Source organism: Spea bombifrons, chromosome 6 (assembly GCF_027358695.1).
Source record: "Spea bombifrons isolate aSpeBom1 chromosome 6, aSpeBom1.2.pri, whole genome shotgun sequence".
Classification (NCBI taxonomy): Eukaryota; Metazoa; Chordata; class Amphibia; order Anura; family Pelobatidae; genus Spea; species Spea bombifrons.
Genome location: NC_071092.1, coordinates 9,093,153 through 9,111,235, shown reverse-complemented (window position 1 = coordinate 9,111,235; position 18,083 = coordinate 9,093,153). Strand labels below are relative to the sequence as shown.

The 18,083-nt window shown below is 39.3% G+C and overlaps 2 protein-coding genes across 2 annotated transcripts; both read right to left on the bottom strand.

Annotated features, from left to right (window-relative positions):
* Nucleotides 1-14,202: 14,202 nt before the first annotated feature.
* LOC128500483 (spindlin-1-like) lies at nucleotides 14,203-14,988 on the bottom strand. The gene has a single exon (XM_053469643.1). The coding sequence runs from the start codon at nucleotides 14,986-14,988 to the stop codon at nucleotides 14,203-14,205; it is 786 nt and encodes a 261-aa protein (XP_053325618.1).
* Nucleotides 14,989-16,922: 1,934 nt separating this feature from the next.
* On the bottom strand, nucleotides 16,923-17,708 carry LOC128500481 (spindlin-1-like). The gene has a single exon (XM_053469642.1). It carries the CDS (start codon nucleotides 17,706-17,708, stop codon nucleotides 16,923-16,925), a length of 786 nt encoding a protein of 261 aa, XP_053325617.1.
* Between the last annotated feature and the right edge of the window lie 375 nt (nucleotides 17,709-18,083).

Below are 18,083 nucleotides of genomic sequence, written 5' to 3'. Positions count from 1 at the left end.
TCTAATCTGAACATTTGGAGTGATTGGGGTGGCGATAGGTATGATAATGTGCTAACCTGTTCAAAATGTAAAGAGTTAAATTGTGACAAGTTATCTTATAATTCTAGAGCGTTACTCTCGAATTCCGTACCAATTGGAACACAAGCCCTGATTGCGGAGACAGGGTAAGACACTAATTAACCAGTTTCCTTTGGCAGATTCTATTCTAAATGTTCAGCACTCTGTAAGAATGAAAAAACGCACTCATTAGCCACATAAACTTACTTTGACAATCTTCATATTCCTCATTAATAATCTGCATTTTACCGAATTCAAAAGACGCATGAATCACTTGCTGTTGGGTTGTTTCATCAGCGGAATCCATGATGAAAAGTGACACTGTCATTTACCATGTGACTCAACACAGGTAGAGATGACTACGTCCTATTTATTAATAATCTAGAGTTATGGCTTACCCAGTCGTGCCCTACCGAGCTGTCAGATAGGGGAGTCTCAGGGTTTGACCCTGAGTCTCAGAGTGGAAGGGCAGATTCTCCGGGTCACACAGTCAGTTCCTTCCTATTTTGAATTGACGTACTATTCCATATATTCACCTATGCTAACATTTCTATTTTTATTTATATATTCATGGCCAGACTGGGGATATTGACATAAGTGTGGCTAAGGGCTGCATATGACCGGCCTCACGCTACGTTTTCACGGTCATGTAGCGTACAGGCAGGCAAATCCAACCAGCGGCTCCCTGATCTGGTCAGGTGAGTATGGGGCACAGTTGGCCAGCTACCCGCATACCGTATACCGGTATATACCGTATATATATATGTGTATTATATGAAAAATAAAGTGGGTAGTTCAATAATAAAAAACATAAAACATTTTATTACTTATCTTATAATAAGAGGTAAAATCAGTAAGACATTATATCTGTTTTCATTCTCAATTTACTGGGTGGCATTGGCATGAATGTAACTATATTTACAAGCAATTAAGAACAATTACACATTATATTTTGGCCAAAGCTCGTACGCTTACCTGTAACTTTAACGCACCCGATGGGTAGGATGAAAACGCTGTGCTTCGGTGGCAGGATAAAGGCTTTGTAAAGGGTACATCCCAATGTTAAATATACAGAGATAATGCAGGTATCATAAACAGTTTATTGCAAAAAAACATAGTTATGGTTAATCTTCAACCTCTTTAATGTCTATCAGCAAAACTCGGGATGCAGTTACTATAGCAACAGAATCCTGTAAAACTGTTTGTAGAATTTTCCAAATTTGAAGTTACATGTAATGTGCGCCTGTCAGCAACGATAACACGGCGGCTCCTTGTACAGGACAGAATTTCATCCAAACAATTTGATGAGCATTTTGCCAACACATACGGTGCGAAAGTTATTTTAGCTTTTATCTGTATATCACCTAAATAAAGTACGCAAAAAGATGGAGAAATCTATGCTGAAAATGGGAGCCAGGCTGATTTTTTAGGATCAAAGAGGGGTGGATCGTCTATAGAACAGGACCGTAAGATAAGAGCCAACAGTGAGCCAAAGTTCAAGAAGCATACCTAACCAACTAATGGTGTCCTGTCCTGGCTTTGGTAGAATGCAATGTATATGAATCCGTGTACTGTAATGGATTAAAGAGAATTGTGGATGTGCTGCATGCACACAGGTTCCCATTGCTTGACCAAGTTCTTCCGGCGGGGAGAGACTTTAGTAAGAAAGGAGGTGGTCTAAAAGGTCCCCTTCCTTTCCGTCTATGGGTCTTCATGCCATTTCAAGACTTATGGGTCTGGAGGACAAATCTGGTTCATGTTGGGGATGGCCCGGCTAGGATCTGCTTGGCTTGTCATTGTCAAGCAATGTTGTTGGCTTGTCCACGTCTTAGGAACGTCTTTACTTTAACCAATTTTATGTCTGTTAACATTAGAAATGGTGTTTATCGATTGAAGATCCATTACTCATCGTCTTTTATCGCGATGATAGAATGATTATTAACACAAGAGTTGAGATTCTCATGCTAGCAAGTACTTAACACCAACAACACTAGTTATAAGAGCACACTGTTTTATACATGACCAGCACAGGGATGCACATTTTGTGCTGGCTTCATATCAGGCTTACATTAGATAAAATGTTCATTTTGGAGAAAGGACATCGTTTATCCTTTCCGATAAAGCCTTTAGAATGTAAAACACTGCAGGCGGAATATTTTCCTGTGGATGATACACAAAGAGCTACCTTTGCCTGAACCTTAAGATCTTCTGGTTGGAGTTTAAAGACGGTGGTGCCTCCCAAGGGCTGTTCTACTTATTTAACTATCTGTGTTGGATGTGTCGTAAGGCTTTGAACTCCGCTCATCTGCATTCCGAGGACTGCAGGTAACATTTAGTACAGAGAGCGTTCTGACTTCGGCTTCGTTTCACGTGTTTTATTTCCCCCTTTTAAGCTCAAATGGCAGCTGTTTAAAAATCCCAAAAGGACACAGAAAGTTTAGCCCCTGGGGCAGCTGGTAAGCGCTGGTGGAATAAAGGCTTTTAACATTATCTTAATCAGCTGTCAATAACAGAAAACTGAAATCTAGGCAACAGATGAAGTTTGCTGTAACATATTAGCCCAGTGCCATGTTGTCAATATACAATGGTTTGAAAACTGTTGTATACCAGCTAGATAGATAACAGTTTGGGTTTAAAAGAAAGACTTTATCTTTAACCCATAAGGCATTTTCACAATCTGAGTAACACAATGTATAACACAAATGGGGTCTGCATAACACATTGAAGTTAAGTAATGGTATGATCCATACACATAAGAAATAATAACCAAGGACTGGAATGCCAGGTAGAGTCCACATCCATAGGAAACTAAAGAACTGAGATTAACTATGATTAAATATGATTCATTTAATTAATTATATACCATCATAGATTGTTAATTTGTCAAAATGGAGAAGCCATTTCAAGTCCCTTTCAACACGTTCTTCTTGGTATGTAGGATATCCATGTCCAATCATGGCATGAGGACTTGTGTTATGGTGGCTACCGAACAGAAGACATATTGTACAATCCAAAACATGGTATAATATGATGTACTCACTTCTAATCATCCCCTAAAAAAGCATCTGTGACCTACAGGTGGGTGTAAATGTTTTTTTGGGTCAATTTCCAAAAAGGTAGATTTTTTGTTTTGTTTTTGGGATATAAAAGTTAATTTTAGAACCTGAAATGTGGTACAGAGCATGTTAAATCGGTGGGTATATACAGAAAGAGCGTTAGAACTTTTACGTTAACACGGTAAGCATAGTTTGATCCATGCATCTGCCTGTAGGTGCCGAGTTATAAGACCAGTCCAGTGGACCAAAACTTCCCTAAAAATCCCCCCCCTGTCCTTTCTCTCCTTGGCACTATCTAAAAAGGTGATTTTCTCTCATTGGCGATGGTTTCTATTTAGGCTGTAATTTTATTTATTTATTTATTCTTCCTAAATGGCATCTATAAAGTTTCGCTGGCAGCCAGGAATCCGGGCCAAGATTTCCCGTGTGTGGAGATTAGTATGCAGTCCACAGCCATCGTACTCCTGAGCGGAAACTCAAACATTCCCGAGGCAATCTGTATAAATATTCACAAGCTAAAGGAGCCGTAAAAACTAACGCTAGGGCAGATATTTATACCAATATATTCTTTGTGCGTTTCAAAGGAGAATGGACAACAGTCACGGTTGGCGAAGTATGATGAGTGTTTTAGCTTAGCAAAGGTTGCAGGGATGCTGCTAGCCGTACGAGGGGTGTTTTAGCAATCACGGTGAATGTCTTGCAGGGGTCTCCAACCTTTAAATAAAATATTTAATAAAACCATTTATAATTAGTAGACATGCTGATACCCCGTAAGCAAAAAAACTGTGCAATGCAAAACGTCAGCTCTGGCTAGTACTGCCCTTTGATGTCCGTGGTCCGGCTGGGAAATTGCAGGCCAGAGAAAATTTGGCACTAAGGGCACTTAACTTACTTACAAGCGAACTAATCACCGTTGGAAAAAAAATCATTAAAAATCCCAAGTTATGCATTTTTTGTTTTTTTTTAATTGTTTTTCATTCACCATCACTCCCTTCAGACACAGTGCATGCTGGTAAGGGTGAGAGCCACTCAGGATTAGCCACGGAACTATGAGAAGTTTACAATTTACCTGTTGGAGTTCCCTGAACTATTGCGAAAGTCATACCCATTCTGGGGCGAGCCACTGTGTAGGAAGCATGTATGCTGAGTTTATTTATCTCAGACCAATCTCTGGGAATTCTTTTCTGGCTACAAATTCCTTAGCGGAATGACATGGAAGGGGATCCTTAGCACAATTCTGTTTGTGATCCCCTGGTTTGCACTTTATCATAGAAGTCAACAAGAATGCTTGAAGGCGTCTAGAGGGTTCCGCTAGTGGAGAAAGCAATAATTCTAGCCCTCCATTGCACCCTTGTGGTGCAATTTATGACATCATATCAAGCACCTTTACTGGACAGAACACTAAGACCCCTTGACAAAGTTATGTTAAGGACTGCGTTTGTCTTTTTCCAGGACCCTCTCTTGAAGAGCCACCATCAATCATCCTTATAAAGGCACCTTGCATCATTCAAGTAAGCAGAGGTTAATAGGAGTAATAGTCTACTGCCCCCTCATTTATTGGGGATACCAGTGCTTCAACCTTTGATATTACCTTGTGTAACATAGCTAGTCTTATTTTGTTGGTGACATCAATGCCATATACATAAGTTACACGTTCTTCTGGATTGGAAGGTGGTGCTGGTATAATTCAGGCCAGCTGTGCACCATAAGGTGTTAAACATCTCTCTGTGTTTGTACATTCATTCTTGAACAGTAGTCGGTCTATTTGTATCCAGCGAGATGCAATAACATGTCATATATTATCCATCAGTGTCAACAAGGTCATCATTTTATCATCACTGCCACCATCAGTGATATGATACATCCTATCCTTCCTGGATGCACATTATTGCACCTTATTAGTGTGTGTCTTTTGTAACACTTGTTTATTTTACCACTGAGTGCACAATGTACCCTTTCATAGAAAAGTTTTATGCTGCAAGATTGTTGTGTATTGGGTATGTGATGTGTTTACAGAAATCCGTGAACATTTATGGTTAAAGGATTCAGAATCTGCTTGGATTCCAGAATCACGGATTTTATTTCCCTTTGTATGAGTTTTAGGAAATCTCTGGTATTCCAGTTGACGATGACTTCCATCATGTCTGAAGGGGTACGATATGTTTATACATTGATTAAATTCTTATGTCCAAGGCTGTCTCCCTCACAGCTCCAATGGTGTGGGGGGGGGTAATGCATTATATGATCATATGGTCCCAGCTTTCATAAATTCCTATAATAACATGGGGCAGCTATGTCACTCTCTCTCTATATATATATTATCACCGTTAGTCCTGGAAAATAACTGTGAATGTCATATTCATCCACATAATTAGGGTTGGGAATGCTGCACGAAACTCCTGCCAGCTCCTTTCATATCCATGTCCTGCTATTGTGATGGGTTAGTCACCTTAATGACACATCCCCGTGTAATTGGGCAAGTAGAAGAAGAACAGGTAAGTGTTAATTAGGCTTACCTTGTGAGATCTGGAGTAGGCGATGATTACTGTCATTCTCAGCTGATCAGTTGAAGGAAATAGTGACAAATGCAATGCCCCCCCTTACCACAAACATATGGAAGGAAGATTATATTATCAATCACTCGATATCTAAAAGTTGATTCAATTAAATGTAACATACCATATAGTGTATGTAAAGATGATGTGCTATCGGCTCTAACTGCTGTTCAATTGCTTGGATTAACGATGGCTAATGTTTAAAACGTTTACCCGTCATATGCTAAAAGCCGATATGGGAAATAAATGGTATCAGTTGATGTTGGGTTCACAAATATTGTACATTAGCCACCCAACTTGTGTCTTAAGATTCCTTATTTCTAGCAGTACTAATTAAAAGTAGAAGCAAATTTGCATGACTCAAGACTACACAGGGGTGGTTCTTCTTGATAGAAGGAGAATTCTTGGTTGATTTGTATATGAGTTTATTGTTTGTTGTGTTATTTTATAAATTGTGTGATATCACTGACATCCCGTAGACTCTGAAGTCCATCAAAGGAAAGACAGTAAATAATTCCGTCAACTGTTACTCCTGCAAATTTATCCCTAAGTGGGACTGAATCATCAGCCTGGGATGACTGGGTATCCCTGTTCTCAATAATCACACAGCTGCCAAACTACCTTTGCAGGCTCCATCATTAACCCTGTTATTCTACATCTGTCTCACCTTTAAATCTTCAACTTTAAAGCAGTCATACTGTTTCAGATGATGTCATCTGAACAAAGTATGGTGCCCTGAAGCTTTACTGCATTACGCAGTGTATATATCCCATGGTCTATATGTGTTGCTGATCAAATTGATAGCCAATACAGCCACATAAAGTATCAGGATAAGTAACACTAAGAAACTATGTTCCATGTCAGCGTGACATATTGGACCACCCGGTGGAAATAAATGAGATTTTGGGAACATCTGCAGAGAGATTTATTCAAAGTCCGTAATCCGCGTGCAGCACTTTAGGAACAGAGACGACTTGGGACCTGTGTTTTGGATTAACTTGAAAATATAATGACATATGGAACAAATTAACACAGATATGGCGAATTCCACCATGAATGTCCAGAGACCCAATTAGTATTCCTTCTCAGAGATACGGAATTTAAGATCAGTCCAAGACGCGGTGGCCATTTTCATCACTGGCCAGAGGAAATTTGGATCACTCTGGAGAGGCATTACAGCCCCTTGATCAGTTTGTGGCGCTGCTATAACGTTCTGGTTTCCAAAAATGTATCACAAATGTAAGGGTCATTTTGTAGAAGAACAATTAGAGTCTGCATCCGTGTCCAGATAACGCAACGTTTGGTATCAGTGCCCAAAATATTCATTAATATTCAGGATCTGTGCCCAGAAATAATGATATTGGGGCATGGAGTTACTGCTTATCCAAAAATGAGCTAGACAGCAAATAATGTCATTAGTGCCTAAAGATACGGTTACATCGGGAACCAGCGATATTGCAATATTATATATATATATAGTGATATATAGGAAATAAGTATCGCAGTGTTGTGCAGTCCCAAAAGAAAAGTGGCCATTTGAATTTTTGGGAGCTTCCAGGGGTTTAGGATGTCTTTTAACTGTGCATGTAAGCAAACGATTAAATGTGCTTATACACCTACTCGGCTGAATTCGAAACTATTGTACACTTTAATCATACAAAGGTTTGTCTCATTTTGATGAGAATTTTGATGGAAACATTTAAGGTTCATTTGACACAAAAATAGGTTGTTGTCATAGGAACTGAAAATGCTTTTTAAACTTTTTCTGTGTTGTTTAAAAGGGACTAATAAAAAGGACAGATGGACTAAAGTGTATTATGTATAACCCTGAAAACCTGCAGCGTCAGTTCTCTCAGAGCGAAGTAACACATCCCAAATAATTTTGATGATCGTGACAAACCGTTAATTGCTAAATTGGTAGATATAGATCAGACAGTTCCAAGCATTATAACAATGAATAAAGCCGCAGATCTCTTGTATTCATACAATGAACCCGGCAGCACCAATGTTCAGTCTATGAAGGTCAACACAATTCACTACTGAGTTCAACTAAAACATGAAACTCTTGTTTCCCATCCCATATGGAGCAATAGGTGCCGTTGGTCAACTCAGTGGCGTAAGAAAAAAAGCCAGGGCCCTCCTGCAAGACTTACAGTGGGAGCCCCCATGCTCCTCTTACACGCACACACAAAGTGACATGCTTACACACACTAACGTACTTACTGTCACACAAACATATTTACACATACATAGTAAAACACACACTTCTACCTCTATTGGCTGCGGAAGGGAGAGTCCGGTAGCATACTTACACACTAACATACTTCCGCACACATATTCAAAGTAACATGCTTACAGACACACAGTAACATATGTACACACACACAGTAACACAAAGTGACATACATACAGACACAGTAACACACACAGTAACACGCACAGTAACATACTTACGCGTACACACACAGTTACACAGTAACATAGTTACACACACAGTAACCCATTTGCCCACACTACACACACTAGCTCAAACACAGTAACAAACTTATACAGCAACACACTTACACATACAGTAACACCATTATACACACACTCTCACACACATACTTAAACAAAGTAATACACTTCTCCCATGCTGACTGTGTCTGAGCGCCGAGAAATGACATCATATCCCTGTGCTGGGACTGAGGGAGGGCATCATTGCTCTCTCTTGACAATTATACCCTTCCTACAAATCTTGTTTTTAACATTTTCATTAACCTTGAGGGCACCTGTCATCGCTAAGTGTAGGAGTAATGTAAATCCAGAACTTAAGTTTACAATAGCTGGGGTGGTAAAGATTAGCCACTGCTAACTACCCCAGTCTACAAGTCCTATGGTGTTCAGGCAACCATTGCTGACTAAATCCTAGGAGCTGCAGTAAACAACCAAAAAGTTAGTGTGTCATGTAGGCCACAAGAACCCCAGTCTAAGAATCATGAGATGTGCATTCAATAGCAGCTGCAGTACCAATCCATAATGATATAAAAGCTAACCTTTGGTATTCCCGTTGTTGAGTAACCACTTTTACATGACGCTTAACATGCCAGACTGGGTGAGAGTCGTGAGAAACGTAGTCTCAACAGCTGGAGTATCAACTCGTCCTAATCGCAATACATGTTTGAAACTCTTACCAGGTGGGACTCTGTGCCTGTGAAGGAGCAGCTGTCAGAGTGAAAGGGAGCAGACCAGCTAGAGGGAGAAGAAGAGCGCAAACACACTGCGGATCCTGACCTGCCGCTGGTACATATGTATTTGAGGCGTTGTGCCAGAAGGTCAGTATGCACCAGATCTTAACATTTCTGCGATATATTTTATTCATATCACCTTCATTCAATCCATTTGTCACCAGCTTGATGTTTCAAGTTTGCTCTCATTGGTTTTAATACTTAATGTTTTTTTTTTGTTTGAGAATTTTTTTTTTTCAGAGCACTTTAAAGAGTTCGTAAAAGCTCTGGGAAAGGTGCCAGATATTTAGATACATGGTATCAATTCCTACTTCAGGCCTTATTTAACAGATTCTAGATACTTAGCATTAATGTAGACTTCATGCCTAGCAATATTTTATAGACACAAAGTATCTTTGATGGTGGTTGATGTTATTTATTATAATGTTAGAATTAAAGTTTGTGTTTTCTATTAGCTCAGTGTCTCTATTTTGCAACTGTAAGTGTATTTTTACCAAAAATGTTTAGTGAGAGCAATTCAGGTGGAACATCTTATCTTATCCCCATAGCAACATGTGAAACTTTTTGGTTGCTATGGTGAGAGAACCACCCCAAAACCACCCAAAGTGCCCCAGACTATATTGTCTCACTTCCATTATTAAAGCAAAATGGGAAAACAAAGATAAAACTATTAAATACTTCTACCATAGGCATATAGGCACGTATAAAGCCACAATTTGCATTCACTTGGTAAACTGAACAATCTTGATCAGATATCTGATATAGTGACATTTTGGATTAATCACCAGGAGGTACTTTGACATTTTGGGTCAGAGCCCATTGATCAATACACAGAGATCAGAGATTAGTGCTCGTGCAGAAAGTCATATTTTGGATCCGGTGGGAGATCTGAAATCGGTATTGAAGTGTGACATAAATTAGCTGTGAAATCCAAGATCAGTAAACAAAAACCTTGTGATATTCAAGGTCATGGCTGACGGGAACAATAATATTCGGCATCAACTTTCATGTATGTGTTAAAAATTCAAGCTCAGCTTTTTGGGGAGTTCTTGTGCACAGAGTTATAATGGCATTTAAGATTAGAGCTCACCCATGCCTGTAGGTTCTAGAGCTACGCTACATATTACATACGTGTACATAGTCATAGACGCAGGGCTCATGGTTGATAAAATGTCTGGTAGAACACCCGTTAAGTGCTTCATAGAGCGTTTGCTTTTTCATCTACATTATTCACCTAGAATGCATGACTGTTTCTTGAATGAATGGATCCTTATTTGTCCTTTCAGATTCTGCTTGCTTGCTTGCCAGATACCCGAACCGTCCCCATAGAATAGCCATAGCCAAGTTATGTCAAGCTGGCAGACACGGCACGCAGATTCATTTGTGCTGTGTGATGCGCCACTTATTTTACCTTTCCCTTGGCTATATAGTATTTCTCTGTCCCATTCCTCAGCGTAGGGTCACTGGTCATCTCTTTGTGAAGGAAAGAATGAGCATTTGGCAGGAAGTGGAGTCTGGATGAGGGGTGGATAATTATCGTCTGGTTTGCGGATCTGGTTGTGACTAATCACAATCTGTAGTGAAGGGAGTGTGCCAAAAATTTAGGTTGGATTTGAGGAAGAACATGAACTAAAAGAGACAGACAGCATTAGATGGAGAACACGTTTATCAATGATCGCAGGAGCGCTAGATCTTATGGCTGAAATGATTTATCGCTATATTTCAAAGTTTGGGTTAAAGATAGTTTGCAGGGTCCATAGGTCCTGGTATGATCATAAATGAAGCTTGGAGATCTTGTCCATCTCCAAACATAATGGAAATCGCATTTCCATGTCTCCATAAAGTTTACATCACAGGCAAGAGACCTGTTAGGCTGCTGGTAGACCTTTTGTGGTCAGTTGGTCACATGGTTTATGTTATTTACAAATGCAATCATTTCTAAGAAGCTTCAAAACAAACAGGAATGAGCGGATAAATAAATAGCTTACTATTTTGCCAGTTTTTTTTTATTTTGCTTTTTTTCCACCTCATTTGTTTTACTTTACATGTGTTTATTTTCTGCTCCTCTTGCTCGGAGCTGTTTATCTGAGCCCAGAATGATCCGCTTTCCAGTAACCCCCGTGTGTCTGGTCCAAAATATCTCACATTCATCGTAATAATAAACTTGCAGATCCCAAGCCCTGGAAGGATTTTTTTTTTAAAAAATTCATTACAAGTCCTCATAACAGTAAAAAAATGCAGACATCATCAATGGCATGTTTCATCTTATTCTCTGAATCTCAAATATCAAGACAGAAATTCATCAAAGAAAGATAAAATGAGGCAGCACGGACACGATTCCTATTCTAGGTTCATAATATGTCCAGCAGAAGGGTTCTGTTTTACTCAGATTTGCATATTCTCTCCAGTTTTCTTTTGAGGGCAAAAAAGGATTTTATTTTCAAATTCTAGCACAGATTATATTATGAAAAATAATCACATTTAAAACCATAATTTTCCTACCCCTAAAATTATTTAAATCATTATTTGTTGTTTGAATTGATCAAAGAGCAGGAGTTTCTGGCAATCTTGTTGGTCAGCTGCCAGCTAACTTAATAAACAGGGTCCTGACTTATGCGGCAAGTGTTATCTGACTGTTTTGGGCTATATTTTTGCATGAATTTTTATGTATTTATTATTATTTTTTTGTTATTTTTACCAGCATGGGTATGAGCTGTTAGGATTTTATGTGCTCCTTACGCCTCTCAGTGATGTGCCTGGGCCGCAGTTTTTAGGGACAACAAACGGGGTCCTCCCAAGAAGTATTAACTGATGGCTAATGAATTCAACATAAACTTAAAACGTTAGAAATAATTTCTTGGTTGTGCCAGACAGTGAAATAATTATCTACCCATCAGCAGGTAACCAACTGAATTAATTTAATCCCTTGAGGACAATGGGCCCATTGAAAACAATGCATTTTGTCATTAAGGGGTTAAAAGAGAAAAACATCTATTGCTGAATGATCTGAACGGTCTGTATGTGAATGGCTTTATTGTTAGGATGTGCTATGAAAACGCACAGGGATTTTAGAAACATTCACTGCAGTCGCTCAGCAAACAACAGTTTTCCTTTATTCTCTTATACCGTGACCTAAAATTACATAGATTGTGTAGCTGGCACAAGAAAACATATACATTCTGTACATTGTTTACGCAACTTTCTTATGCCTGCCTATGAATTCTGAGCTTCTATGTGTCGGTTTGTATTTTATTTTTAATTCTTCCAGTGAGTAAAGGAAACCAAGCAATGGAATTTAAATATCCACTCGCTAAAGCTACATTTCTCCCCCTCCGTTAACTAAAATCCTTATTTCTGTATACTGGTGGTGAGGCCTGATGGTCTTGCTGGAGGAAGCAGGGATTCTGTGTCTCTTAAGTATCTACAAACATGGACCTTGGTCAGACAAAGCCTGCGGTTATAGTTATCGTCCCATTCTTTTTCAGACCAGCCATTTTGAAAAGCACCAAAAAGGTTGAAGATGACGCTTCAACTGCAGAAATCTCAACTGCAGAACTCCCATGTGAAAAATAGACTAGACGTGTCATTATGTTGTGCAGCTTATTGTCTGTCTGACCAAATGTCTTGACTAGTGTCTCAATTTTTAGCCGGGAACATTACACTATTGGAAACATTGTAACGGCATTGGTTGGGACAAAGATTGAAATGCGATCAGTTTGCTTATATGGTGGAACCCAGATGCAGGAATGTACTCTTTCCATAATACCTCTGACCCTATATGCCAAAAAAAATGATAAAGCGAGCACAAGCGGGTAATAGGGCAATGTCAGTCCAGCAACAAGACAGGAAAGAAGTCAGAAGACTAGAAAAGGGTAAAGAACCAGTAAACAAGAAGGTTGCATCCACTGGTAGACAGGAGCAAAGCAGAAGTCAAGAGGAGGGTCAGGACTGGTAAAGGTGGTGGGTGTCAGCAAGTAGAATCATGGCAGAGGACAGGTACCGATGATCTATTGATTAATATATACGCTAGGCTTAGTCATGTTTTTACGCCACTTTATGATATTCATTGTCCTTGATGCGCTGCCTATTTATGTACCAACACAGATACAGTTCTTGTTTTGCAGAACAGCAGAGAAGTGATCTGGCTCTTAATTCTTTAATATTAGTGTCAATCAAGCTTCGTCCTTCAATATCCACTAACGATGGATGACATTGGATTTTGATGACAGGTCCACTTCAAGCAACTTACTTATGCACGTATAGACAACATTAGTAAAAAGCCACTTAACTTGAAATACCAGTTAAGTACCATACTGCGTCTCCCACACTGATGGCTAACAGCAGGTGCCCCATGAGGTCAGAACTAATGGCCATTCCTGTGTTACTTACTGACATGGAAGGCTGTCATCTCCACCCAATACAGCCCAAAATGCAGGAACCCACTGAAGACCTAACTTGCTACCTGGAGAGACAGCAAGTCAGACATGCATCCTGATAATAACCTGTCTTTATTTTATTAGTGTACACCTAAAACATGCTAAACTTAAGAAAAATATGGGTCAAATCTTTATATTTCCATTATTAAATGCTCTCATTAAATAGAGATTCACATAGGCATTTCCAAGGCTGGTTTGGACTGATATATATAGCATAGTCCACAATGTTAGAATCTTCCCCATCTCATTAAGAATATGAGTGCCAACATAGCTATAACTCCCACTGGTGTATCTGTCAGTCCCACCCGCTGCCCTTTATATATTTTATATATTTTATCATATGGCACTATCCCTTCAAATAGAAGGGATCCGGTGGAATTTAAAATATTAAAATAAACATTTTGCATCAGGGAAAATATGGAATAATATAAAAATATATATATTTTATCTATGAATGCTTTGAATTGACAGTCAAAACAAACAAATTATTGGTTAAATTTTTCATTAGATCAGAAGCAGAAATGCATAAAGAGATGTTATTTATTTGGTGTAAACCCCATAAAAGGTGTATTGGTGTGCTTGGAACCAACTTATTTTAATGACTCTCTCCCTCTATAGCCACTTACTTATTATTAATATTATTATTCTTGCATTGCTTCTTACAGTCCATACATTCAAAGAGTCTGACAAAACCAGAATTAACTTAATATTAACAAACCCTCTGCACTCCCAACACCCTGAGTGGGCTCTAAACTGAAGGAATAAAGAAAGTGACAGATACTCTGTAAAGTTATTTGAATTTTTAATCAAATATACAAAGATGGTCTTTAAAAGCTTCTCCATTGCTTGCTGTCACCCCTATCAACCATATCTAAGAGGTCTTTGTCTTCAGCAGATTATAGACATAAATTTGAAGATCACCATCAAATTTTATGAAACAAACAGAGGGCTTGGCTTCCACTTGTTGAATTACCATGCCAATCTTTTTCGAGCCATCTTCTCCAAAAAAATCCAGTTGAGTTCCTACTAGGCTTTCCACAACTTCTCCAAGCTCACGATCAGCCGCAGGGCAGTCTGGTATGATGCGGAGACCTCCCTGCTGGTAGTCGTCTCCAAGTTGGTACATGTATAAGAAAGGGTAATTTTCATAGGATATGAAAAACCATGAATTCATAACGGGAGCTCGTGCCAAAACGATTCCTAGACGCTCATACTTGGAGCCATCTTCTGTTTCAAACACATGTCCCACTGCTTTACCAACCATGGAATCTGCCAAGATGTCATTGCTGATTTGGATAGGGGCAACTCTCTCTGGAAGCACTTTGAGATCTAACACTCTTTCATCTTTATATAGTTCTACTCCATAGATGTTATCAGAGCCATCATATTTTATAAGATATAGTGAGGGGCACACCAACACTTGATCCAAAACAGTTCCGTTGCACTGAGTTATCAGCCCGCTGTCTTCTTTCCATCCATGTTGTATTGTATGGCCAACAATATTTGTTTGAGGCTGTGGAACAGGTTTACTCGGTCCCACGTTGCTCAGATGGTTTTTATGGGAGGCCTTTTTCTTCATCTTATTTGCTGAAACACCTGCAGGTCCTGCTCCAGATCTGTATGGATGAGCTCTGGTCTTGCCACCTCGTGTCTTCATCGATCTTTGAGTTTATGGGCAGCAAAGCTGCCAGACTAGGGTGAGAATTCTATTCTCTCAAATGATACTGTTGTATATCCAGTCTATGCAAAGAAATGCATCAACGTTTGTCCACCAACTGTCAAAGGTAGTGTTTGCTACACCAGTAAACAGCAGACTGCCTTCAAATGACGTTTCCACCTGCTCTTGGAATCTTGGCATTGTTGAGAAATAAAGGGGTGCTGTTATGAGTTCATGCTATGAGTCTAAAGCACAGCAGTTTTCACAGTGAAAGAAGGCAGTTTTTTTTTCAAATAGTAACCTGCCTACATTGTAACTGATTATAAATGTAACATGTAACCCCCATCTTCCTTTGAAAGAGATACTTCTTAATAACCTTTTAGTTCTATCAGGACTAAATGTAGAGATGGAGATGTCATATTAAAGAAATGAGTCCATCTAAATAAAGTGCCTGCAGAAAAAAAGGACCCACTGGACATATGGCACTCTCCCTTCAAATAGAAATATTGAAATAAACATTCTGCAACAGGGAAACAAAATGTAATAAAATGTGGAATAATATAAATATATATATATTTTATCTATGAATGGTTTGAATTGACAGTCAAAACAAACAAATGATTGGTTACATTTTTCATTAGATCAGAAACAGAAATGCATAAAGAGATGTTATTTATTTGGTGTAAACCCCATAAAAGATGTATTGGTGTGCTTGGAACCAACTAATTGTAATGACTCTCTCCCTCTATAGCCACTTACTTATTATTATTATTATTATTATTATTCTTGCATTGCTTCTTACAGTCCATACATTCAAAGAGTCTGACAAAACCAGAATTAACTTATTAAGATGAACAGATACATTAGGTAAACAGCCCTGCTCCCAAGAGCTTACAATCTGGAGGATCATGATTTGTAATATGTATTTATTTATTAGTCCTTGCCTAGACGTGATGGGGTTAAACCAGCCACTTTTGCAGCCTGTTGATAAGGGGTCAGTCACAGGGGCTGTAAATATCCAAAAATATCCCCCAAAAATAAAATAATTTAGGCTATGTATAAAGCTCGGGATAACATGGGAACATAGAATATGTAAGCAAACTTACAGTAATATGATTGCTTGTGATGAGATGGCGACTTACACTTTAAATTCATCTTGGGCCTGAACATTTTTGGTGATAGCCCTGGGTTGTGGTTTGACACAGAGATATGGCTACAGGTGTCGTCCATGGGATAACATGGCTTGTGGCAGCAATGGCAGGAGATGTAGTCAGTAATAGTTTGAAGATATTGGCCCTTTGACTGTGAAAGGGAAGACAGCTGGCACCTTCTAGCCCCAGGGGGCAGGTAAAGCCAAGTGGTGCTGCAGACCCTTGCTCTCACCAATCCTGGTGACTAATATATGAACCAGGACACACTTACTCACCAAAACAGACACTCACTCATACTCTCTTACAAAGTTACACATACACACTCTCAATAAAACATCCTCAGTCTTCCATTATACCTCTTATCACTGGTACTCCTTTCACACCTCAGTCCTATCACACATTACACTTTTGACACACCTCACTCCCTCCCTTACTTTCCTTTTCAGCAGTCACAAACCTGCTGCACTCCCAACACCCTGAGTGGGCAGGTCCAGGTTGGCCCTTTGTAAAGAATTTTGGACCAGCCTCAGAGGCAAATGCCCACATGCCCAGCCCCCCCCACCTCTCCAGCACCTGTTTTTTTCATGAGTATTTCATGTTTATTTAAACCTAAAAACACTGTTATATTGATATATTTGGTGTGCTGGGCTCTAAACTGAAGGAATAAAGAAAGTGACAGATACTCTGTAAAGTTATTTGAATTTTTAATCAAAGGTTTTCAAATATACAAAGCTGGTCTTTAAAAGCTTCTCCATTGCTTGCTGTCACCCCTATCAGCCATATCTAGGATGTCTTTGTCTTCAGCAGATTATAGACATAAATTTGAAGATCACCATCAAATTTTATGAAACAAACAGAGGGCTTGGCTTCCACTTGTTGAATTACCATGCCAATCTTTTTCGAGCCATCTTCTCCAAAAAAATCCAGTTGAGTCCCTACTAGGCTTTCCACAACTTCTCCAAGCTCACGATCAGCCGCAGGGCAGTCTGGTATGATGCGGAGACCTCCCTGCTGGTAGTCGTCTCCAAGTTGGTACATGTATAAGAAAGGGTAATTTTCATAGGATATGAAAAACCATGAATTCATAACGGGAGCTCGTGCCAAAACGATTCCTAGACGCTCATACTTGGAGCCATCTTCTGTTTCAAACTCATGTCCCACTGCTTTACCAACCATGGAATCTGCCAAGATGTCATTGCTGATTTGGATAGGGGCAACTCTCTCTGGAAGCACTTTGAGATCTAACACTCTTTCATCTTTATATAGTTCTACTCCATAGATGTTATCAGAGCCATCATATTTGATAAGATATAGTGAGGGGCACACCAACACTTGATCCAAAACAGTTCCGTTGCACTGAGTTATCAGCCCGCTGTCTTCTTTCCATCCATGTTGTATTGTATGGCCAACAATATTTGTTTGAGGCTGTGGAACAGGTTTACTCGGTCCCACGTTGCTCAGATGGTTTTTATGGGAGGCCTTTTTCTTCATCTTATTTGCTGAAACACCTGCAGGTCCTGCTCCAGATCTGTATGGATGAGCTCTGGTCTTGCCACCTCGTGTCTTCATCGATCTTTGTGTTTATGGGCAGCAAAGCTGCCAGACTAGGGTGAGAATTCTATTCTCTCAAATTATATTGTTGTATATCCAGTCTATGCAAAGAAATGCATCAACGTTTGTCCACCAACTGTCAAAGGTAGTGTTTGCTACACCAGTAAACAGCAGACTGCCTTCAAATGACGTTTCCACCTGCTCTTGGAATCTTGGCATTGTTGAGAAATAAAGGGGTGCTGTTATGAGTTCATGCTATGAGTCTAAAGCACAGCAGTTTTCACAGTGAAAGAAGGCAGTTTTTTTTCAAATAGTAACCTGCCTACATTGTAGCTGATTATAAATGTAACATGTAACCACCGCTTCCTTTGAAAGAGATACTTCTTAATAACC